The sequence below is a fragment of the Zophobas morio genome, unplaced genomic scaffold (assembly GCF_036711695.1).
Source record: "Zophobas morio isolate AGI-343-1 ecotype UQ-CSIRO unplaced genomic scaffold, CSIRO_AGI_Zmor_V1 ptg000024l, whole genome shotgun sequence".
In the NCBI taxonomy this organism is placed as follows: Eukaryota; Metazoa; Arthropoda; class Insecta; order Coleoptera; family Tenebrionidae; genus Zophobas; species Zophobas morio.
The window spans coordinates 786,839-813,642 of record NW_026972129.1 but is presented as its reverse complement, the minus strand read 5'-3'; the positions used below and the strand labels follow the sequence as shown (position 1 = coordinate 813,642).

At 34.0% G+C, this 26,804-nt stretch overlaps 1 protein-coding gene and 1 long non-coding RNA gene across 17 annotated transcripts in view; one reads left to right on the top strand and one right to left on the bottom strand.

Annotated features, from left to right (window-relative positions):
* Positions 1-26,804, top strand: part of Dscam2 (Down syndrome cell adhesion molecule 2) — a 956,598-nt gene that overhangs the window by 321,305 nt on the left and 608,489 nt on the right. For 13 of the 16 annotated variants that reach the window (XR_010281598.1, XM_064064644.1, XM_064064647.1 and 10 more), the window contains 2 exons: positions 16,794-16,967; positions 17,016-17,447. Coding sequence is in view for 13 of the 16 variants with exons in the window: in XM_064064644.1 (XP_063920714.1) it covers positions 16,794-16,967; positions 17,016-17,447 (606 nt within the window). In the remaining 3 variants the exon portion in view is untranslated. Of the gene's footprint in view, positions 1-14,990; positions 15,032-16,793; positions 16,968-17,015; positions 17,448-26,804 lie in introns of those variants that run through there. The other 3 variants (XM_064064655.1, XM_064064654.1, XM_064064653.1) reach the window with 2 other exon arrangements.
* LOC135135559 (uncharacterized) lies at positions 20,761-21,477 on the bottom strand. The gene is made up of 2 exons (XR_010281599.1): positions 21,218-21,477; positions 20,761-21,153 (listed from the first exon to the last, which is right to left on the bottom strand). It is a non-coding gene; the product is annotated as an uncharacterized LOC135135559 (long non-coding RNA).

The following is a 26,804-nucleotide window of genomic DNA, read 5'->3' as shown; positions in this document are numbered from 1 at the left end:
AATTTAATCAATAAAATAAATTGACTTCATTAATTTTTTTGAACCACCTCTTAAGAAAATCTAAAAAATATGAATGGAATGATAAATCACAAGTACAAACTCATCATATTTTTTGCATTTTAGATAGGATTTATTCAGCAAAATTTAAGGGTGACGTCATCAATTTTTTTAGGAGGGATGAACAAATACATTTTGAACAAAAGTTTACCATGCTTATAATAACTTTAAAATATTCCCAAGATTTCAAAGCATTCGGTTTTGTAATTCCTGATTAAATCGATAAAATAAAATAAATTCACGCCTTCATTAATTTTTTTGAGTCACCCTGCATATGCAAATCCAAAAATATGAATGGAATGATAAATCACAAGTACAGACTCATCATATTTTGTACATTTTAGATACGATTTATTCGGCAAACTTTTGAGCTGACGTCATCAGTTTTTTGTAGAAGATAACCAAATATATTTTGACTAAAAATTTATTATGCTCTTTATAACCTTAAAACATCTGCAAGATTTCAAAGCATTCGGTTTTGTAGTTCCTGATTAAATCAATAAAATTAATTTACGCATTCATTAATTTTTTTGAGTCACCCTGTATATGCAAATCGAAAAAATTTGAATGGAATGATAAATCACAAGAAGAGACTCACCATATTTTGTACATTTTAGATAGGATTTATTCAGCAAAATTTTGTGGTGACGTCATCAAGTTTTTGGAGGGGCTAAGCAAATATATTTTGACTAAACATTTATTATGCTCTTTATGACCTTAAAACATCTGCAAGATTTCAGAGCATTCGGTTTTGTAGTTCCTGATTAAATCAATAAAATATAATTACGCATTCATTAATTTTTTTGAGTCACCCTGTATATGCAAATCCAAAAAATATGAATGGAGTGATAGATCACAAGTACAGACTCATCATATTTTGTACATTTTAGATATGATTTATTCCACAAACTTTTGAGCTGACGTCATCAAGTTTTTGGAGGGGATAAGCTAATATTTTTTGACCAAAGATTTATGATGCTCTTTATAGCCTTAAAACATCTGCAACATTTCAAAGCATTCTGGTTAGCAGATTAAAAATTAAATTTCAAAATGTTGTTTTATAATTTTGATTTTTTTTCCAAAAATCTGGACGTTTCGGGTGAAAAGTCGATTCAGAGTTGTAAACTACATGTGTAGGACTATGTTATTTTATACAATTGAAAACCCATTTACTATGTACAATTTTGAAGTGACGTCATCGCTTTAGTGGTGGGGATGATTCGACAAATTTTGGTTAGCGTTTTACCATCTACATGATATTCTTAATATAAGTACAAAATTTCACAACAATCGGTCGAGTACTTTCGGAGATTATCTGTCTAATAAAAATCCGGGACAACAGACGGACAGACGGACAGACGGACAGACGGACGGACAGACGGACAGACGGACAGACGGACAGACAGACGGAAATGGGAGACCTATTTCTTCGTCTTCTAGGGGTCATGAAAGATCGAGAAAACGTAAAAGTAGAGAGTCGGCCGACGGACTCGATTACAATACTTCCTTTGCTTACGCTCGGGAAGTAATAAATAAAACAAACAAATTATTAAGTACTTGTTATTTTAAATACTTGTTAGTGCTAACATTATTATAAATACGGTCCGGTAACTCAAATTTTATAGAAAGAGTGAGATGTTTCAGGACGAGGCGACCGTAGGGAGCCGAGTTTTTAATTTCGAAACGAGTTCTGCGAAAAGAGTTATCGGAGGTATGTCGTTATGGATTTTATTTCATACTGTCAACATATTTTTTTTGTTCGATAAAATAATTACTATTTTGGAAAAAGTTCAAATCAAGTCACTTTTTCTGACATCGTTAGCAACCGCTGTTTGGCTAATGTTTTAATTTGTTTATTCGTGCAAATCAGCATCAAATGTTTAAACTAAAATTTATTAGTCTAGAGACGGACAGATATATACTAAAGACAAAACATATCCATTCATATATGTCTTAAAAAACGGGTAACATATGCCGCATAAACTAAAAAATAAGACATTTTCTTTCACATTTTATATTGTAAATGCAATTAAGTATATCGATAACTCGCTACTGAAAATTTATTGAAATATAATTTCTGCAAAAAAAAGATTGTTGTGGTTTTATGGTTTATTGACATAGTTTACTTATTTAAAATGAATATTTTTCATACATAGCACAAGTTCTTGATATTATTTATTTTAATTTCAAATAATAATTGTGTTTCCTTTAATTTTAACCAAGAAAATTTTTCGGTTATTATCCAACATACTTTTGTACATTAAGAAACTCCATTCCACGTCGCGGGACGTTACAGAACAATATTTAAGTAAATAAGCTTCTCCAAAAAGAAGTCGTTTTTATGTGTTTTAAAACTCACTCTTTTATCTCCGGACTTTCGGCTTTTTAGTGTTTCACTTCGACACAAGAATATAAACAGTGGAAAAATGGAACAGTTTTAAAAACTATTCATCTATTTGTTCTGTCTTGCAGCGAGAAAGGAATATAGCATATTGTACCCACATTTCATAGTAAAAATATGGATCCGGTTTAAAATTTTACCTACCTACTTAATTACGTTAACAAACTAAAATTTTCATTGAAGAGACAGGCTGTTCTAGGAAACTTTATTACAAATCTCTTCATTTACGAGCTGCTGAAGGACCGCCGGTCTCATTGATAATTCTTACCTACTTCAGTTCTTACCTGGCTTGTACTTAAGAATGAAGCGAAAAATGTTCCAACAATAAAAACCAAAATGTACAGACTGGAAATATAGTAAATGGGGTAGTACCTACATACAAACGTATGCGTAATAGTTCGTTAGACATTAGGTATTTATCAAAATTAACCAAATCTCTTAGTTTACGCACTATTGGACGAGCACTCCTTAAAACGGTCAGAATACTTAATCGCATTATTCCATTCACACCTACCTTAAACTTTGCCAGATGAACCTAACACAAATTTGCGGATATTTCTCGTCAACCTGGTAATATTTGATTTTGAAGTTTCTAGAAGTATCTCAATGGGAATATTATAATGGACAAATAAAACAAACAAATTATTGTTATTATTATTTGTTGTTTTAATCCATTAGACGCTTATAGGCTATCGCATACTTTTCTTGAAAAATCGGTAATAAATTCAGTGAAGCATCTTTGCCCCTTAATTCCTATGGGTAAATTGGGATTTTGAATAGAGATCGCAGAAACATTTTTTATGGTTTTATGGTTTATTTACATAATTTACTTATTTACAATGAATGTTTTTAATATATAATACAAGTTCTTGATATTATTTATTTTTATTACAATTAATAATCTTGTGTTATTTTTCATTTTCAACAAGAAAATTTTGTCGCTTATTATCTAACATATTTTTATACAATGAGAAACACCATATGTTTCACATCACAGGACGTTGCAGGAAAATACTTAAGTAAATAAGCTTTTGTTATTTCACTTCGACGCAAGAACCGTTTCAAAGAAAACAAACAGTGAAAAAGCGGAACAGATTCACAAAGTTTTCTGTTCTTTTTTTCTTCGGTTTTGCAGTGGGTGGGAAATATGGTGTATTGTACATTTTACAATAAAAATATCGATTTCAGGCAAATTTCCGCACCACCAATGAGGTATTGCCACGGCGCGTTTTTTTTTTGTTTTAGCAGTGCTATCCCCAATAGGCCTAATGCACTACTTGCCGATATTGATTCAGATAATTATCCGCTGAATTAAGACATGATACTGGAAAACTGACACAAATAAACCACTCAATTTACAAAAACTGCAGCTTAAAATATCCTGATTTTTTTACATTTAAACTCAATTCATTGTGTCAGATTTGGATAAATGACGGTCAGTGTAAAGAGCATAAAGTATTTATATTAAATCATCTAATTATATGCAAATTATTTAAAAAAGGAAAATGGCATCAAAATAAAAAAAAAAAATTGTCGAGTATCCAAATTTGGTGTTTTTGATTCAAAGAAGCTGGTTTTGTCCATTATAATATTCCCATTGAGATACTTCTAGAAACTTCAAAATCAAATATTACCAGGTTGACGAGAAATATCCGCAAATTTGTGTTAGGTTCATCTGGCAAAGTTTAAGGTAGGTGTGAATGGAATAATGCGATTAAGTATTCTGACCGTTTTAAGGAGTGCTCGTCCAATAGTGCGTAAACTAAGAGATTTGGTTAATTTTGATAAATACCTAATGTCTAACGAACTATTACGCATACGTTTGTATGTAGGTACTACCCCATTTACTATATTTCCAGTCTGTACATTTTGGTTTTTATTGTTGGAACATTTTTCGCTTCATTCTTAAGTACAAGCCAGGTAAGAACTGAAGTAGGTAAGAATTATCAATGAGACAGGCGGTCCTTCAGCAGCTCGTAAATGAAGAGATTTGTAATAAAGTTTCCTAGAACAGCCTGTCTCTTCAATGAAAATTTTAGTTTGTTAACGTAATTAAGTAGGTAGGTAAAATTTTAAACCGGATCCATATTTTTACTATGAAATGTGGGTACAATATGCTATATTCCTTTCTCGCTGCAAGACAGAACAAATAGATGAATAGTTTTTAAAACTGTTCCATTTTTCCACTGTTTATATTCTTGTGTCGAAGTGAAACACTAAAAAGCCGAAAGTCCGGAGATAAAAGAGTGAGTTTTAAAACACATAAAAACGACTTCTTTTTGGAGAAGCTTATTTACTTAAATATTGTTCTGTAACGTCCCGCGACGTGGAATGGAGTTTCTTAATGTACAAAAGTATGTTGGATAATAACCGAAAAATTTTCTTGGTTAAAATTAAAGGAAACACAATTATTATTTGAAATTAAAATAAATAATATCAAGAACTTGTGCTATGTATGAAAAATATTCATTTTAAATAAGTAAACTATGTCAATAAACCATAAAACCACAACAATCTTTTTTTTGCAGAAATTATATTTCAATAAATTTTCAGTAGCGAGTTATCGATATACTTAATTGCATTTACAATATAAAATGTGAAAGAAAATGTATTATTTTTTAGTTTATGCGGCATATGTTACCCGTTTTTTAAGACATATATGAATGGATATGTTTTGTCTTTAGTATATATCTGTCCGTCTCTAGACTAATAAATTTTAGTTTAAACATTTGATGCTGATTTGCACGAATAAACAAATTAAAACATTAGCCAAACAGCGGTTGCTAACGATGTCAGAAAAAGTGACTTGATTTGAACTTTTTCCAAAATAGTAATTATTTTATCGAACAAAAAAAATATGTTGACAGTATGAAATAAAATCCATAACGACATACCTCCGATAACTCTTTTCGCAGAACTCGTTTCGAAATTAAAAACTCGGCTCCCTACGGTCGCCTCGTCCTGAAACATCTCACTCTTTCTATAAAATTTGAGTTACCGGACCGTATTTATAATAATGTTAGCACTAACAAGTATTTAAAATAACAAGTACTTAATAATTTGTTTGTTTTATTTATTTTTATTCATTATAATAATCCCATTTCTTTATCAGAAACTTTTAAACGAAATAAATCCTACTTGGCTAGAAATAACGGCAAATTTGTGTTAGGCTCATCTGGCAACGTTGCAAATTATTTAAATGCTAACTATGAGATTTTTACACATTTTTTCGTCGCCCTCTATCGAGTGGTAGATTTATTAAATATATTATTAGTGTGATTTGTGTTACCTATGCGCGTGATTGGTGTCCAAGCTTTTCGCCGGCGTTTGACGGCCGACCGTTGGTGCGCCATCTCTTGTTCGCCGGCCGTTGGCCTGTTCGCTCCAAACAATAGCATGGGTCTATCTATATGTATTTAATCAATGCCGCAATTGAGTAAAACAAACGCTATGAAAAATGACGGAGGCGCACAAAGAAATATTGTATGAAGTGGAAAATTGCAGAGTTAACAAAATTTACAGGAGATTAATAATTGTCACACTTTTCAATGATCCAAACAAAGAGTTTACATTATATCAAATTATATCATGATTTAAGTGATTGGTTACTTAAAAAAAAACAATTTACTTTGAGAGTTTAAAATACCGCGAACTGGTTACCCCAACAAAACACATAATAAACAAACACGAAAATATCCAATCATCGCTCCGAGGGAAAAAGCGTCTCGGTGATGTAAATTTTAAAATCATTGCGAGGAATTGCCTCGATGAATTAATCAATCTGTAGCCTTGTGATGGCATGCCTCGATGAATTAATCAATCTGTAGCGTTGTGAGGGCCTTGATAAATTAATCATGATAACGATGATAATAACGATGATAGCCGCCTAAGGGAAGAAAACATTTTAAACCCCTCCCGCCAGTTCGCAGTATAATGAACTGGTTTAACTGCCGTTAATGAACTATTAGCAATCTTGTGTGAAGAATTTAGAAGTGTTATAATGTAACACTTACGTATATGCATCCAGAGACCTATTCGTAATTAAACGTAAGGTGTTTCTCCTGACTAAGTGAATTTCATGAAATCTTCTAGCAAGTGGTTTATTTAAATAATCCTGATTGTTAAACTGTGTTTGCACTAGCTGACTATTAAGAAAAACTAACTTGATTGGTGAATTTACAAACAATGAAACAAATTTACAGCACGTGTTTCGTGTTGACTGGAAGTCTGAATTTTTCCAATTAAAATGCCGCAAAAATTAACCGCGCGGGTTGGGGACAACTGTGTCATTATGAAAGTTACGATTGATTTTCATGAAACAAAGGCTTTCTCTCGTTTTATTAAGTACCAAACCAACTAATTTAAACCTAGCGCTTATTACGTAGTTACACTCACACAAGCATATTCAGAATGAATCTACGCCATGCAGTTTCTCTCTCTACCAATCAACCAACCCTCTAACTAAAAACTCCCTAGCGCTATAACTAAACCCTGCAGAACAAACTTGGTGCTTGGGGCACTACATGCCTTAAACCCGACGTGCATATTTGGTTGCCTATGTTTAACGATTTCCCTTTTTTGACTGATTTTTTTTTTTCAAATTCAAATTATTCAAATGTGATTTCGCGCAGCTGTTAATTAATTTCAGCGCGAAAACTTTGATTTAAATTCGGTCACCACCCAGTTTACACAGTACTTCCCTCGCTGTTGGAAACATGACGACTGCATGCCCATTACTCCTATGTTTTTTTTTCTCATTACATATTTGTAGCGGGCAATTTAAAAAAAAATTGCGATGACATCATCAATATTTTTGCAGTATATCACGTATATCCGTCTGGATAGATGTAGTGTAATACTAAAAAAACTACTGTATTCCCAAAATTTCGCGAAAATGAATTGGGTCGTCTTGAATATTGATTTATAATTAGAGAGAGTCAAACAGAGAAACAGCGAACAATACCGATGGTCGCCCAGACTTTTTATTGCTTCGACTTCCGCTTATTATATAAAATATTGGATTTTATTTTAATTTTTGATGGCGTAATTCACAATTGGTTGATTATAATATGTCTATACCATACCACATTCGCGGAACCTAGTCAGCGCAACAAAACAAATGCACGAATGTTAAAGTAGATGTTAATAAGCGTGCTATGCCTATGTTTCAAACGAGGTTTTATTTTACAAAATTTTGTGTCTATCAAATTGGATTGGTGCAATGTAATACTAATAAAAACAGTGTTGTATTATCCGTTCACGATCTTTATACAGGCTGACTGCGAAATACATGCAAAAAAGAATGGGGAATAGATCACAATATGATTATGTCACTGGCAAAAATTCACAGTCCTAAGTGGTAGCAGTGTCTAGAAAAAATTATTTGAAATTAAATGTAAATTGTTATACGCGCCGCTGGTAATGTTTCGTGACCTACATAATTACTACAATGAATGGAACAGAGCGAGTCGGATTAAGAACCAAAAAACTGGTACTTTTTTAATCGCAATGTGAAAAACACGAAAAGGGCCAGTAAGCAGCGAGCGGTCGGTGAAATCGGTTTATGGTACAGTTTTCCCATGCAAAGGGTGTCGATATGGTAATTGGTGTGCGCGAACATTTGCATCAGTGGTACAGCATCTCCGAGATCATGGTACCTTCAACCTCAAACTCACGATCGTGGCCGTTATAGGACAGAAAGAAGAAGTTGGATTTTCGCAGCTTGTAGTGCATCCTACATTAAAAGAACACGGTCACATCCATACCATGTTGACAAAGTGCACGGTTTGGAGCCCGCTGATTGTCCACGTTGTGTAACTCACTTTTTGTCCGATGGAACTCCAACGACTCTTGCGACGCTCTGACGCTTGTATTGCTAGTCAAGGGCAACATTTTCAACATTTCTTGTAAAAAGGTAGTAGCATTCTAAGTTGCTCTTATTTCTGTCTCAATAAACAATGTAAAATCGTTGTGACAAGGAGCAAACATCCGTCAGAATCAAAATTACCAAAAAACTTTCACACTGACCTTTAACGATGAATGAGTAAATGAATGAACGAATGATAAGCAGCAAAAAGTCGGTTTTACTTTTAATTGAAACTGAAAGTGTTTAGGTCGTTTTTATTCGAACGTTTTTCCAAGTCTGTTTACAAGGTGGCTCAGTGCCTTCGTATCGAGGGTGGTTCATGGGGGTTTTGCCCCATTCGATTTTTAATTTGTTTTTTCTATATTTCGGTTCTACTAGGGTGGGGGATGCCGTGGTTAAAATATTTGCATATATTTCGCAGTCACCCTGTATAGTAGTAACTTAAAAATGATAATCATTTTCATTTTTAAGTTAAGGCGTAAATGGTTTCCCATAAAATTAAAGTCTTAAATTGTGAAGCGTCGTTATACAATTTTGATTTTTTTTTACAAAAGTATGGTTGCCAAGGGTAAAAACTCAACAGCGATTTTTAAACTACAAGTGGAGGACTATGTTATTTTATAAATTTTGGTCAGCGTTTAATCACCTACACGATATTCCTAATATACAGGGTGAGTATTACAATAACGAGACCCTGAACAATTTTCAATGCAACACAACATATATCTATCAGTTATTGCTAGATTCCAAAATAAATACATACGTTTTTGAGACCAACGTAGGGACTCTCTTTACTAGTTATCACTGTTTCTGAAAGACGTCAATTAAAATTTCACAAATGCAATATTAAAAACACACCAACATATTAATTCAAAAAATGTAATAAATAAATTGAACAATTATATAAATTTAAGTAGTGTAAGTACTATTCAAAATGCCTTCCTTCCCGCGCAACGTACGTTTCGATGCGAGTTAATAAAGCAAGACGACCGGACGTGGGCAAGTGTTTCAGGAGTTATAGTAGAACATGCATTTCTAATTCTGGTTTTTAATCTTCACAATTACAAATAGGACTTTGGTAAACTTGTTCTTTTACAACTCCCCAGAGGAAGAAATCTAAAGGTGTTAAGGACTACGAGGGGGCCATGCATTCACACTGCCTCTGCCAAACCGCTTTTTTGCTAACGTCTCATAAAGATAGTTCCTAAGGACTATGTGATAATGAGGTAATAACCTCGGAAAATCATTTTCCAAAAATTGTCAATACCGGTGTCCTGTTAAATTGCCTTCGAAGAAGCATGGGCCAATTACGTAATCTGCAATAATACCAGCCCATATATTTATGGAATACACATTTTGAAAATGAGCTGTTCTGATCCAGTGGGGGTTATTTTGGGAGTAATAGTGACAGTTGTGCCGATTAACACCCCGTTATTTCCAAATTTTCCTTCATCGCTGAACAAAACTTTGAATAAAAAATTGTTGTCCAACTCTAGTTGATGTTGCATAAAATTGCAAAATTGTATTCTTCTGGGAAAGTCTTCTTTTAGATTTTGTACTAATGTCACATGGTAAGGGTGGAACTTATTCGCTCTCAAAATTTTTGAAACGCAAGATTGAGATATTTGTACCTGTTCTGCTATAAATCTTTGGCTCACATGCGGGTCATTGTCTACGGCTTCAATTACACAAATTTCATTTTCGACACCAGTAACGGTAAGTCCTCTATTTCTTGTTTCTTTCGGCCAATTTTGTCTTAACGTTTTTTCCAAACATCTAAAGATTTGGTAGAGTGGATGTCGCCTATTGGGATATCCTCTTCCGTAGAAATTTGCTGCTGCAACGGCATTTTTTCCGCATTCTCCAAAAATCAACATCATATCAACCTTTTCATCGTTTGTGTATTTAACTCTCTTATCACGAAGACTAAAAACTTATCGGAGCTCAAAATTGACAAATAGAATTATTGCGAAAGTCAAAATTAACTATTAGGTAACTATGTTTGTACATTTTAGAAAATTAAAATATAAAAAGGTTTACATATGTATTTTGTGTTGCATTGAAATCTCGTCAGGGTCCCGTTATTATAAAACTCACCCTGTACATATAGAGTTTTACAACAATCGGTTTGGTAGTTTAGAAAATTATCTTTCTAATAAAGATCTACACAGATGCGACCATAGGCAGATTTGTGGAGAAAGCACGGAGGTGGCCTCAAGAATATTTTGTATATTTGAACGTCTTGAAAAAGCGGTAAATAAACTGCGAAACTGTTGATGTAGAAGACATCTCTTCTTCTGCTTTTTATGTCCACGTGTCCCGAAATACAGAAAACAATAATTACCATGTTTATGATAACTGTAAAACATCTCCAAGATTTCAAAGCATTCGGTTTTGTAGTTCCTGATTAAATAAATAAAATAAATTTACGCAATCATTAATTTTTTTTATTCACCCTGTATACGTAAATACAAAAAGTGTGAATGGAATGATAAATCACAAGTATTGTCGCATCATACTTTGCACATTTAAAATACGATTTATTCAGCAAAATTTTGAGGTGACATCAATTTTTTAGGGAGGGATGAGGAAATATATTTTGACCAAAAATTTACTATGCCTATGATAGCTGTAAAATATTATTATTATTATTATTATTATTAGTACAAAAATAAGGATGGAGGTAAAACCTATGCATCCAGATAGAAATAAGAGACAATTTCAATAACAAAAGAGAGAAAAAAAAAAAAAGCTCCAAGATTTCAAAGCATTCTGTTTTGGAGTTCCTGATTAAATCAATTAAATAAATTCACCCCTACATTTTTTTTTGAGTCACCCTGTATATGCAAATCCAAAAAATATGAATGGAATGATAAAACACAAGCATTGTCTCATCATATATGGGTGGAATAACTCGCCAACAGATAATTTTAATCTATCGCAGCTTGTGTCACTTATTCCTGTTTCAGAACATGATGTTATTGAAGCTATGCATCAACTCAAACCTAAATATACGGCTGGTCCAGACAAAATACCGGCATTAATCATCAGAGAATGTGCTGAGAGTCTTGCTAGACCTTTGAAAGTTTTGTTTAATTTATGTCTGGGAAGTGCTTCTTTTCCGGATATGTGGAAAGACGCTAAAGTGGTTCCGATATTCAAATCTGGCGATAAGACTTGTATTGAAAATTATCGTCCAATAGCCTTAATAAACAACTTTTCAAAAGTGTTTGAATTTGTTATTTACAAGCAAATTTTCTTTCAAGTTAAAAACTCATTGACAGAAATGCAACATGGTTTTTATCCTGGTAGGTCATCAACTACTAATTTGTGCGCCCTTACTCAATATATCTCCAGTTCAATAGACTCCGGTTTTCAGACTGATGTTATTTACCTTGATTTGTCAAAGGCATTTGATAAATTAGATCATAGTATTCTCTTGACTAAACTTAGTAATATGGGCTGTACTCCAAGAGTTGTCGAATTTTTTTCTTCTTACTTGTGTAATCGTAAACAATATGTTTTCGTTCATGGTTTTTCTTCAGAGGAATTCATAGCGACTTCAGGGGTACCCCAGGGATCAGTTCTAGGACCTTTGCTATTTAATTTATTTATTAATGATCTCGTGGCGGAGCTGAATGTACCATGTCTACTATACGCGGATGACATAAAGATTTTTACTATCATCCGCAATCCTTCGGATTGTGAAACTCTTCAAAACAACCTTGACTTTGTTACAAAATGGTGTCGCATGAACAAGCTTCCTGTTAATAAAAACAAATGTGTTGTTATGTCTTTCGGACTTAAGTTTGATGAAATATTGTGGAATTACACAATAAAGGATTTCCTACTCAGTAGACCGGAAGTAGTTACCGATTTGGGTGTGGTATTTGATAAAAAATTATCATTTGCAGAACATGTTCAGAGGACGGTAAATAGCTCACTTAAGGTTTATGGATATGTAATTCGCAACGCTAGAGAATTCTCTAGCAATTCTACTTTATTAAAAATTTTTAATGCGTTTGTCAGGAGCAAGTTGGAATATGCATCCGTTGTATGGTTTCCACATTATAAGTGTCATATAGTCAATTTGGAAAGAGTGCTCAGAAGATTCCTAAAATATCTATGTTTCAGAACTGATGGATTCTATCCTAGTGTAGGATACTCCCAGAACATACTTTTAGAAAGGTTTGCTGTTCAAACTCTTACTCAAAGAAGTAAAGTAGCGAAAGTCATATTCCTACAAAAATTACTAAATTCAATTTTAGATTGTCCCAGTTTACTTGCACAGATCAATTTCCATGTAAACGTAAGATCTTACAGTTCGAGGCAAGGATCATTATTTTATAATCACACGCCGCGTACTAATGTGTTGAAATATTCACCATTACAAACAATGTGCAGGCTAGGGAACTATGTGAATATACACCTAGACTTATTTCATACCACTGTCAATGAGCTGAGGAGTCTTGAATATTCGGATTTATCTTGAATTAAATTTTTGTTTTAAAGGAAGAAAATAGTGAAATAAATTTTACTGTTAAATATTAAATTCTGTGATGTATGTTCTGTAATTGGAGGTCAACTCTGTTGAACATGCTTAACAATAATAATAATAATAATAATAATATTTTGTACATTTTAGATAGGCTTTATGCGGTAAACTTTTGAGGTGACGTCATCATTTTTTTGGAGGGGACAAGGAAATATATTTTGAAGAAAAATTTATCATGATTATCATAACTGTAAATCATCTGCAAGATTTCAAAGCGTTCGGTTTTGCAGATTTCAAATTAAATTGCAAAGTGTTGTTTCATAATTTTGATTTTTTCTCAAAAAATCTAGACGTTTCGGGTAAACACTCAATACGGAGTTATAAACTACTTATACAGGACTATGTTATTTTCGAGGGGTTAATCACTTCTAAAATTTGTGTACACCAAATTCAGATTTCATGAATTTGTAAGAAGAATTCGGAAAAAAAATCATGATTCGGAAACTCAAATGAATTCAAACACAATTCACATGAATTCATGGCGAATTCACATGACTTCATGGCGAGTTCACACGAATTCACGTTGAATTCAAATGAATTCATGGAATTCATGTTGCATTCAAATAAATTTCTGCCGATCCAAGCGAGTTCACAGCTTAATATTATTTATTATAGCAATGAGTTGGTTGGATTTTGGGTTAACCTGAGGGTTAATTTTGTGTTAACTCCAAGGTCTATTATACCCAGTTTTTATTTTTTCTTGCAGTATAATTTCTGGATCTGGATTACAGTTAAAGAATAATACGCAAGAGACGAATTAAAAAAATATATATACTAAAGAAAAACAATCAAACATAAACAATAAAATATTCATATAAATATTAGTACCAAAAAAAAAACCTTCAATTCTATAAACAAAAAACAAAAATAATATAAAAACTCTTAGCAAAATACAAATGAGAATTTTATTTTCCAATAACTCTTCGTAACCTATCACTGCTTTGATGGCAATTGGAGTTTTGCAGTAACCAACAATAAGTACTCTTTTTTATTTCAACAGTTTTATTGCCATCTTGCACAGTAACTGTTGAATTGTCTAAAGTCACTTCAGAGATTTCTTCTACCCCATTCGGGTCGTTGTAAGGAGTCTCTTCAAAATTAGTCTCTTCCGTTTCGCTATCAAAATCACTAATATCACTTTCATTACTGTCTTGTCTAGTCCTAGTTTTTTTTCTAGAGTTTCAACACCCCGAATTTGTGATAAAAAATCATTCTCTATTACAAGAATATTCAAGTCCTTGAAAATGGTTGCCACTTGCTGTTTCGCGTTTTCATTTACTACGATAATTTCTGAGTCATTCGGCAAAGGCGCTGTTTCGTTGTTTAAAAGTTTCGTTCATATCAAAGATCGTCGAATGCACAGAGTTGCCGGAGATAAATTTAATATCCATAGTGACGGGCACAAATAAATCAACAATTTTTCTCGAATGGTCTGATTCCATTTACGTGGTGTTTTTGAGTTGAAAGTATGGAAGAACTGGTAGAAGAAATGGATACAACGCCTCCAAATGTTGAAGAAGAAGCCCAGACTGCAGCAGGAAAGTTGCTGACTACAAAATTTGAAGAAAGATATCGTAAAGAATACGATACTTTTGACCAATGATCAAAGTTTTTACCTCACTTATGATTAAATTTTTTTGATCACAGTATGAACGAAGACCAACTTTCATAGTTACTAGAGCTTATTTGAAAGCAGAAGTACACAGCAATAAAAGAGCGCAGATACCAGTATTTGAAGCACTATTCAGTGCGCATGAGCACTACTTTCACAGAATCAGCGGCGTCGAGAACGAACTTCCTTTACTCTTTGGACCTGTTTTGTACGTTCTTATATGTACTAACGCGAGCACGTACAAACCCCAATAACAACACTAATGGTCCGCCACTGACTCGTCCATACTCTTCGCTCATTTTCGCGCTTCGCGCATTCATCCTTCCCGCTCGATGTACTTCTGGTTTCAAATAAGCTCTAAACAATGATTAAAACATAATTTTAACGATTAAAATTGGAAAAAATTATTATCTACATGCATGAACATAAAAACAAAAAATATAAACTTACATTTCGACTTAAATCAAGATTCGGAACGTCACTCATTTTTTCTTTTCAGTTAAGGCATAAACGACAAGAAATCTCTGGAAATTACGCCGGGAAAAGCAGTGGTTGCTCCGATGGAGGGGCTGTGCTCCGATGATTGCACACTGCACCATGAATTGGCGCGAAGAGACTTCATTGGTTTAGTCAAGGTTAACAAAACCGTGCAGATTTCAAATAGAATTCAAAAAGAGTTCACACGAATTCACACGAATTCGCAGAGAGTTCACGCGAATTCACAGAGAATTCACGCGAATTCACATGAATTCAAGAATTTAGACGGAATTCATAAAAAAATCAAAAAGTTCAAATGAGTTCCTATGATTTCAGAAATTTGCAAAGATTTCTGATGGAATTCACCTCAAGTGTACACCAGAATTCACGAGTGATTAACCCCTCGGTTATTTTATACAATTTAAAAGCCATTTACCATGTACAATTTTGAAGTGACGTCATCACATTATTGGTGGGCATGATTAGGCAAATTTTGGTTAGCGTTTTACCATCTACATGATATTCCTAATATAAATACAAAATTTCACAACAATCGGTCCAGTAAGTACTTATCTGTCTAATAAAAATCCGGGACGGCTGACAGACGGACAGACGGACAGACGGTCGTAAACGGGAGACCTAATTCTTCGTCTTTTAAGGGTCATGAAAGAGAAAATGTAGATAGTCGGCCGACGGACTCGATTACAATATTTCCTTTGCTTACGCTCGGGAAGTAAAAAAAAATATGATGACCTCATTACATTTGAGCAAGACCACGTATATCTAAATATTTGAACTAGTCCAGTCTAATACTAATAATAACAGTAGGTATTGTACTTACAAATTATCGCAAAGAGAGGGTGAACAGTTCCTGATTTGGTCGATATAATAAACTGGTTCTTTAATAAATTCTTTCGCCTGTTCCTGTATAAGTAATTCCAAAAAATATTAATTGCATAGCCTCATAATATATTACACATTTTAGATCGGAATTAAGGTACCAAGCAAAAGTTTGAGATGAAGTCATCTAGTTTTTGAGGTGATAAACAAACAAATGTGGGTTGACGATATAATATACTGAGGATAACCTCAAAAAGCTTGCAAGATTTCAAATCAACCAGTTTTGCAGTTTATTAGTTAAGTTACATGATGTGATAAGTTTTTCTTTCCAAAAATCTAGATGAGAGAAATAAGCCGCAAATATGTGATTTATAGGATTTAGGCAGCAATTACTATGCAAAATTTTGAAATGACGTCATCAAATTGTTGATGGGCAGGATCATATAACTTTTGGCTAGCCTTTTGCAGTATATATGATATTCCTAAAATACATATAAACTTTCAGAATAATCACTCTTATAGGTTCGGGAATTATCTGTCGAATAAAAAAACGCATACAGACGACAGACAGATGAAAAGTGGAGAGGTATTTTTTCATACTCTAGATGTCATGAAACGTTGAGAAAACATGAAATTAGTCATTTGCTACACGGACTTTAATACAATATTTTATTACCTTGGGCTCGGGAAGTGAAAATAAGATTAGTAAAACTAGATTTTATAATTTATCTAAGTAACATTTGTTTCATTGTACTTCCAGGATTGGGAAGCTGTGTCTAAATAATTTTAGAGAACTTTTTAATGGTTGTAGAGACAATATCGTAGTTAAATCGATTATAATAGGTACCATTTCACTCGCATGATTATTTAAGACTACCTTGAAATACGATTTAAATAAGATACTGTCAGAAACGAATTGCGATAAATCAGGCTGTAATGAAGAGATTAAAAATTGCATACATTCTATTTGAAATATCTTTTTTAGCCGGAAAATCAGGAGACTATGAAACTTTAAAAGATCATACATACACCAGGCTGTTAGGAAATGGTACTCTCGTTTTGCAGCATGTGAAGGAAGATCGTGAGGGTTACTATTTGTGCCAAGCGGAAAACGGAATAGGCCCTGTAATTGGAAAGGTTATTCAGTTAAGAGTTAATTGTAAGTATAACCATTTATGTTGTATTATATACTTTCATACTATTATAGCACCACCATATTTTGCCGCTCCATCTCGCTTAGTGTCCGTAAGAAAGGGAGATACAGCGTTTTTAAAATGCGATGTAAATGGTGATAAACCAATTAACGTCATTTGGCTACGTGACAGTAAATATGAAATGAATCCGTCTTCAAATTATAGAACAAGTGTTAAACAAGACGTTACGGCAAAAGGTGTAACAGCAGAATTGCAAATTGCTAGTGCCCAATCTACTGACAGTGGAACATATTTTTGCCAGGCGAGCAATATGTACGGCAAAGATCAACAACTGGTTCAATTAATAGTACAAGAACCACCTGTTAGTCCTCAAAATCTCGAAGCAACTACGACAAGTAGTACTAGTATCAACATTAAGTGGCAACATAAATCTGAAGACTCTGACAGAATTTTTAAATTTATTGTTGAATATCGGGAAGAAGAAAGTAAGTATTATTCACTCATATTTATTGTTTTTTATTCTTATATACATCTAGTTCTTCATGTATTATGCTATAAAATATGTGTATATCGTACACACATGTAAAGAAAATCGTCAATCTGAATTTTAAGACAATAATTTGGCATATATACAGCTACTATATATATTATTGTCCTTTATTGTAAGCATGTACGCCTTGACGAATAAAATCCAAGTTCGAAAAATTAATAGTTATGTATTATATAAGTGACAAAAATAAGCCAGTAATAGGTGAGTGAGTGTAGTGTACACGAGCACGAAGTGCGAATGTTACGCTATTCACAAGCTTATACTGGCATTTTTGTCACGTGTATAACATTAAGTTTTCTCTTATACTTGTTTAATATTCCATCCATAAATAATAAATTTCATATTAGGACATAATATTGCCCAACACGTAGGAACGTAGGGTCGGAATGGGACTATTTGGCGCGGCCGACTTGGCGCGGGCCATTTTGGCGCAAAGCCAACTTGGCGCGAGTACGTAGGTATATAATATAAAAAATATTTTTTGTTCGTACTGTGGTTAGCACCCTGTTATTTATGCCAAATGTAAGCAACCAAATACACAGTTTCATTTGCACAAATGGTAATAACTAATAATCCACGGAGCAAGAAGTTCCACTTTTAGGGGTATGTTTATAATGGGGTGCAGGGCGCGAAGCGCCCGTGTGTCCATTAAAAAGTCGACATTAGCCCTCCACGCGTTGGTGACTATAAAAATAAGGTTATGCTAACAAAGGGTGCAATTTTTGCATATTTATATCTATTTTTCTTGATGTGAGTTCATCCGCGCCAAGATGGCCCGCGCCAAGATGGCTTGCGCCAAAGTGTCCCTGCGCCAAGTTGGCTTTGCGCCAAAATGTCTCGCGCCAAGTCGGCCGCGCCGAATTGTCCTAGACCGACGTAGGGTATGTATTGGGCGAGTGTTACCATATATGTTAGCACTGTAAATAAACAACTGCAAATTTTGGAAAAAAATATCATTTTCACGTAAAAGTCCTAAAATTTTTGTAAAAATATGGAAATTTCTGAAGAAATTTGTCGAGCGGCAGCAAATGTACAGAACTTGCTTCCAGATACTTCTAACGAGTTATATGACACAGAAGAGCAAGAGATTTTATCAAGATTTCAGTTTTAGTGAAATACTGGACCTTTAGCAACCAGTATTCCATTCAATGAAATACTGATTTAATAATATTAATAATAATAATAATAATATTTATTAGAAACAATACAAGATTGTAAACTGAATGGATGATGCATCGCACTTGGTGCGTTTTTCAGCATCCCTCTAAACCCTAAATAAACTTAATACAAAAATGTTATTTTAAACTAACTTAAGTATTTCGATAGAAAATATTCAACAATTTGAGTTTTTAAAGAAATAAAACTATTACTACTTATAATTTTGTCACCGTATTCATTGAGAATTTTTGTACAAATATATGAAAATGAAGCTTTAAATTTTTCCGTAGCGTGTTTAGGAATATCATTGGGCTCTTTATTTCTAAGATTGCGCTGGTGTACTTCTTCTCTCCTTCTTAGATATTTTATTAAATACACTGGTTCTCCCTTTTTGATTATGCTAAATACAGCCCTTATGTACATCAAATTAAATCTTTCTTCAATTTTTAAAATGGAAAGTTTGAAATAGTTAGGTGTGATATGTTCTCTGAATGGTAATAAATAGCTGAATCGAAGACATGTGTTTTGCATTAGCTGTAATTTATATTTAAATTCCTTTGTAAGGTGTTGATAATAAACGGATGAGCAATAATCAAAATTAGAGATCAATAAAGTGTTACACAATTTCCACTTGACATTGCTATCTAAATAATTCTTGAATTGATACAAATACCCAAATTTTGGATAACATTTGCTGAGTACATGATTCACGTGGTGATGAAATTTTAATTGACTATCAATGTGGACTCCTAAAATTTTTATACTGTCTCTAAACTGTAAATTATCATCTCCTATGATTTACTGAACCAATGCACAGTGCTTATATATATTTATATATTTTAGCAACGTCAAACAACGGTAATAATAGATAGAATATAAACAGAAATAAGAAAAAAATTTTTTTTCACTAGCAGCCATGAAGCATGCAAATGTCGACTCATTTAGAGGTAGCAAATTCAATTTTTGCGACCACGGGTTAAAAAAGAAGATTGAGGTTATGTACGCAATACTTGATGTGATTATTTCTTAAAAAATGAATAAATGTGTGCTACTAACATTACTTAAGTATACGCATGGTAGTTGTAGACGGTAGAAGATAAAATGATTAATTCAGCGACAAGTGTAAACGGTTTTCTTTGTGTTGAAGATTTAGATTAAGTTTGATTAAAAATCAAAACAAAATCATGTTGCGTCAAAAAATTGAACGTTTATTTTTTCAATTTATTGTCTTATGGTTTCTACTAGTGAAAAAAATAGTATATTAGCCACGGTTGCTGCGGTCTCGGGTTCTAATTTGCGCTCGGTCTAGAATGCTTGGCTTTGCAACCTTGGCTAATAATATACTATTTCTAAACTATACACTATGGCCAAGAGCTCCTTTTCGATTTGAGCATAATTCTTTTCATTATCTGTTAGTGACCTTGAGGCATACGCTACCGGATGCTTATTTTGAAGCAAACAACAACCAGTCCCATCTTTTAACGGTCTAGGACAATTTGGCGCGGCCGACTTGGCGCCAGACATTTAGGCGCAAAGCCAACTTGGCGCAGGGACACTTTGGCGCAAGCCATCTTGGTGCGGGCCATCTTGGCGCGGATGAACTCGCACCAAGAAAAATAGATATAAATATACAAAAATTGCAGCCGTTGTTAGCATAACCTAATTTTTATAGTCACCAACGCGTGGAGGGGTAATGTCGACTTTTTAATGAACACACGGGCGCTTCGCGTCCTGCACCCCATTATAAACGTACTCCTAAATGTGGAACTTCTTGCTCCGTGGATCATTTAGTTATTGGAACTTGTGCGAATGAAACTGTGTATTTGGTTGCCTACACTTGGCATAAATAACAGGGTGCTAAGCACAGTATGAACAATAAATATTTTTTTTCTGCTACCGATAGCGTAAATGAATCTTATTGCTCCAGTGACACTGATGTAAGCGTAAGTGAAGTAAATAGGGCAACCTCGTTGCTAGCTCCGTAAGTAGGTTACTAAGGGCGTAAGTGTTACTTACGCTGCCAGGACAAAAAAGTAATGAAAGTAGTAGAATGTCAGAGAAATGTCAATAATTTCATTTTACAGCAATAGTTTCTTTTATAATTATTTATTAATATTAACTGTAACACTACACTCAGTAATATTTATTAAAGGATTATTATTTGAAGTTATTTCAAAATTAGTAACTGTCACATTTTCATCAACTGCATGAGCTTCCAACATTTTCTTATATAATTGAGGTAACAAACAGAAGAACTGACACGACGTTAATTTCAGCATTGAATATTCACACCATAAACTGCTAGGAGACTTGCGGGCTTCGGATCTTTCCTTAAAATAACCAAACATTACGGTTTCATTAACATCTTGAATGTTTCGTGATGTATACCAAATTGAAAATGCGTTGTAAGTTTCATTATAACGGAATTTCGATTTTTCAGGTAACAGACATGCGCAAGCAATATTGGCAGCTTCTTCTATTGCCTGTAAATGACTTGAATCACTCATTTTTCACTTTGAACAACTACTTTTTATTAGAAAACTTCACTTGTAAACAAATTTTTTTATCTTGTTGCTACGGAAATGAATACGTTCAATGAGTTCCTGATAATTTCTTAAATATTTTTTAGTTACTAGAATTATTACTTTTTAGTGTTACTGGTGTCGGTAGCAGAAAAAACGTAATACAATACACGCTGCGTAACTCCTTTCTTAAGTCTCGGAGGTTTGCCGGGCCTCGGCGTTGCCTCGGCCCGTCAAATCCACCTCGACAAAAAAGTTTCCTTACGCAGCTTGTAATGTAAATAACTATTTATCAATTTTGACATGTAAACAAACGTTTATTTTGCCGTCAGTAGGCCACTAAAGCTTTGGTTTATCCGGTAGCACCATAAAATTTTTAAACCGCTGGCGAAATAAAATTTTTATTTTGCTGCTTTAAAACCATGGTTACCATTTCTGTAATTTCTCCAATGCCTTGCTGCTCTTTCCATCTAAGGAACTTTTGATACACTTTCTGATTTGCTCTTTTTTGGGAGCAAGTTTTGCCGTTGGAATCTTGCATGATTTTGCAATTTTTCGATAATTTTAGTTTGTTTAAAATAAACAAACACCGTCGCCAGAGTCACATACTACACACACACACCTGATATTGTAACATAAATTCTACGCATATAAAACTTTTATTTGGTCGCTGTCAATTCTGACGTTTCTCGAATGTGAACTTTGAATCACCAATTTTTTCACAATTTGGGACTTGGGGTTGTCAAAATTGAATAAAAGTTTGTATTACACTCGCGGTTAAAATGATTGTGTAACTCGCGGTCTTAAGGCGCTCGCGGCATACGCCGCTCTCGCCTTAAACTGACCGCTCATTAAACATTCACTTTAACCGCTTGTATAATAAATAACTATTATATTATATACCGACGTACTCACGCCAAGATGGTTTGCGCCAAAGTGTCCCTGCGTCAAGTTGGCTTTGCGCCAAAATGGCTCGCGACAAGTCGGCCGCGCCAAATAGTCCCATTCCGATCTTTTGATGCATCTGTTTGTATTGTTACTGGCAGTTTTTGATCAAAAAACGCCATTGTTGGTTCTGTGGCTAAAATGTTTTTTAGACTCTCAAACGACTTTTCATGTCTTTTACTCCAGTGCCATGCAACATCATTCTTCACTAACTCCCTCAAGGGTGCATTTACTTCTGCTAAGTTAGGTGTGAATGATGACAGATAATTGGCCATTCCTAAAAATCGTTTCACTTCTTCCTTCCACTGAGGTGTCTCCATTTCCACTATGGCTCTTACCTTGTCACTGTCAGGACTTAAACCATTTTCTTATATGTTAAAGCCCATATATTTCACCAATTTTACTTTTAGTTGTATTTTTTCTTTATTAAACTTAATGTTATTTTCCCGCGCAGTCTCTAATACTGTTGTCAGAATTTTATCATGTTCTGTCTCATTTTCCCCATATATAATTATACAGGGTGCCGCATCCAAGTCTGGATATAGGGAATTAACATGGGAATTGGTTTTTATTTTATAATATCTCCCCAGATCACTTTGAAGCTATTATTGAGTGATGCCTTTGTGGAGGTCGAAGAGGGCTATCGGTCAGTATTTTTTTCAAATCGTTGCATCGCGCTCATACACTGTAAGAAGGTTTTAAAAATGGTATTTTGAAATTCGCGCCCGATCCGATTTGTCGCGAAGTGTTCCGTCGTACTGTCGAAGTTCGGCGATCGCGTCTTTCCAATAACCATGCAAAATCCAAATGTCAAAGCGAAATTAGAAATTATTCTCATCAGAAATCAACGAACAACTCAAACTGAATTATTTTATCCAGTGTGATGATTATTGTAGGACAAATTAAACGGAATAAATGCACAAATTGATCCATTCATTCGTCATAGTGCGCCACCCCGTCAAACGAGCCATTTCGAACTACACTCAGACCGTATCCAAAAAGCCCGAGATGAAGACTTCGAGCAGCTGGTCTTCCTCAAAACCCCATCAAAGCCCATCGGCAGTATTGTGACATTTTCTGGGAGCCATCAAGCTAGGAATGTACTCGCACTGCCTCACTCAGTAATCACTGAACGACTCAAATTGAATTATTTTATCCAATATGACGATTATTGTAGGTCAATTTAAACGGAATAAATGCACAAACCGCACAAAATATTTTATTAGGTTATGTTGCTGGTGCTGGTCGAGTCTTTATTACTAAAATCTCATTAAAATGCCATGTTCTACTGCGATTAGATGAAAAATCGAGGGCCCGCTTTTCTTATTGTGTGATGATAAGATTTACTATCAAAACAGCTGAACCATTTAGATAACTACAAATAACAAAACTTAACAATTGTTGATGAATTAAGTAATGAAATATTGTATGAATCTGGAGAAGTATTGCACTATTTTCAAGAATTGCTCAAAAACACTGCTCTCAGCAGCTGTACAGTAAGTAAGCCGATCTTCAAAACTCCTACGCGTGTTGATCAGCATTTTAGTTGAAATCTGAAGACAATATTGCTGGATTGCTTGTTTTAGCGCTTCTCTGTCTGTATAGCTTGTCTGAATGCAGATGGTCGTGAAGAAATCTCCAAAGAAAAAATTTCTCAGGGGTTTAGATCTGGCGATTGCACAGGCCAATGGGGCGGTGCAAACTTTCCATTCCAACATTCCGGAAAAATACTGGTTCAAATAAACAACATTTATGCGAGCTGTATGGCTGGAGATTTGGTCCTGGATGTAAAAGACCTGCTGCAGATGCCGCACCCTTCGAGTCCCAGGAAGTATTTGCTGAGCTAGCATATTATCCTACTTCTGAGCATTCAATCCGGATTCGATGAAAAAAGGTGCAATGACATGATGTCCTAGAAACCCCAGTCATACACTGACAATTGCACGCCATTGATAACGAAGGTCATGGACCACGTGAGGGTTGTGTAATGCTCAAATTTGATCGTTCTGACGATTATAACTTCCCTTAAGACCAAATGAACGTCAGTAAAACAAATGTTCCTCAAAAACTCTCCATCAGCCTAGATTCTCTCAAGCGTTCCTTCGTAAAAGTCTATATGTGAGAAGTAGTCCTCAGGCTTCAATTTTTTGTCATGATGCTTTTTGAAATTCTTTTATCTCATCTGTTTAAGATCCCTAGAAAACGTCGTGCCCACCTGATTTTATGTAATTTTTATCACCTTTGAAAATAAATGTAACTTTATTTTGCGAAATATTATTTTTATTTTTGTTGTTGTTACCACAATAAACAAATAAAACAGTAATACAAAAGTTTCTGAATCCCAAAACACATTCGTAATAGAGAAAAATACTTTAAAATGTTGATGAGTCAATGTTCTACATTTCTTTCTCAAAAATTTCCTGTAATGAAGATGCTGAAGATATATATATATTAGGGTGATTAAAAAAAAAAAATATTTTTTTTTTCGTGTCAAAGAGGTTCAAAAGTTTCTTTTCAACGTAAAAAAATACCAGTTAAAATTTGAGCTCTTAATATTAATATTAAGACCGTCCGCATCGCGTTTTTCTATTTCCCATAAGAATAACATGGGAAAATTTTTGTTTGCACCTTCTGATTTTTATTGCTAGCCCGTCGTGTGTCGTGAAAAAAATTCAATCACATATTTTTATAGAGAATTGAACGCTCTACAAAAAGTGTCTCCTATGATTTTGCGAGAAACCTGACTATGATTTTTTAACCCACTGATGCTGAAAATGTTCGGAAAGAGTTTTACTGGCCTTATTATAGCATAAAATTATAAACAATTACTGTTTAAAAAACTAAATTTAAAATATGTATAAATTTTTGTGGTGATTTATTCCAATAAGACCATCAAATTTATTGTAATGCATCAAAAACGTCAAAATTTGCGATAAATTTAATTTTAGCCTAAAATAACTCTTCAACTATCAGGTTTCTCGCACAATCATAGGAGACACTTTTTGTAGAGCGTTCAATTCTCTATAAAAATATGTGATTGAATTTTTTTCACGACACACGACGGGCTAGCAATAAAAATCAGAAGGTGCAAACAAAAATTTTCCCATGTTATTCTTATGGGAAATAGAAAAACGCGATGCGGACGGTCTTAATATTAATATTAAGAGCTCAAATTTTAACTGGTATTTTTTTACGTTGAAAAGAAACTTTTGAACCTCTTTGCACGAAAAAAAAAATTATTTTTTTTTTTTGAATCACCCTAATATATATATAATAATTAATAACCATCGGCTCCACGTAGCAATACACGGATGAGACGTAGATTATTTTATAATAGCTGCAACGGCAAAATGCGATGCCTGCTATCCCAATCACCAATATTAAAATGACCGAACATGCACCGACGGGCGAAGGGAAGCAATAACAGTGGACGCTGCTGATGGAAAGTGGTGGGAGGCGCCTGGCCTAAAACTGCATCTCCTTACTCATTACCTTCGGTTGAATGGAAATAGGAACTCGTCTGGGAGGGTGTACTACTGGGATTACTGTCTTGTCAATTACAATGTGATGTTCTCGCCCAAACTGACCTATACCTGTAAAAACATCGTTATAGCTATCAAGAATATTACTTTTTGACACTTCATTAACTTTTTTTAGCAAATTCAATATAATGCAGATATCTAATCCTAAAATTGGGTGTATACTACCTTCTGCTACAAAAAATTCAATGTATACAACCTCGTTTTTGTATACACATCTTAACTCTATTCTACCCAGCACTTTGATTTTATTATTACCAAATGAAACAAAAATTGTGTTACAACTTATCACTTTTTGTCTATCAACATGCATTGTATCTAATAATGTAGCTGGTATTACATTTATCTCAGCTCCCGAATCAAGCTTAAATTTAATATCAATGTTATTTACATTTATATTGGCAAACCACGCCCTGCTATTTCCATTTGTTACTTCTGAAATAAAAAAATCCGTGTAATTATCTTCCCCTTCTTCCTCTTGAACCTCTTGAACTCTCTTCTTATTGGTTTTTGGAAGACGGCACGCGCAGGAAAAATGATTTTTCTTTACGCAATTCAGACATGTCTTTCTAAATGCAGGACATTTGTTCGGCTCATGTACTCGATGACATTTAGGGCAATTGTTCTGCCCTCCTGCTTATGGCTGTTTCTTTTAACGACATCTATATGTGTTGTTCCTTGAAAAACTTTGGCTTGCCTGTCACTCTGCTCAGCTGCGATACAGTAATCGATGCAAAATTTTTAACGATAAATTTGTTTCTCGAAGCAATCTTCTTTGTAGAACTTTATCATGTATACCGCAAACTACTCTGTCCCTGATTAGGCTATCTTTTAGGGTACCAAATTCACAAGAAGCAGCTTTGGTTTTCAGTTCTGTGAGAAATGATTCGAATGTTTCACCGTCACTTTGTACTATCACCAATCAACGTACTGACAAAACTAATAAATGGAGTTAGCAATGTATGCGATGTCAATTACGATGGAATTAAGAAAATACTTATGCATGTTTTAATGAAGTAAATGACCGATTTTAGTTCAAAACAATCATATTTATTGTTTTAGGATTTTGGGTTTATATTTCGTTTATTTATTTATCCTGTAATTGGGCAGATGCCTGTTGGATAATAA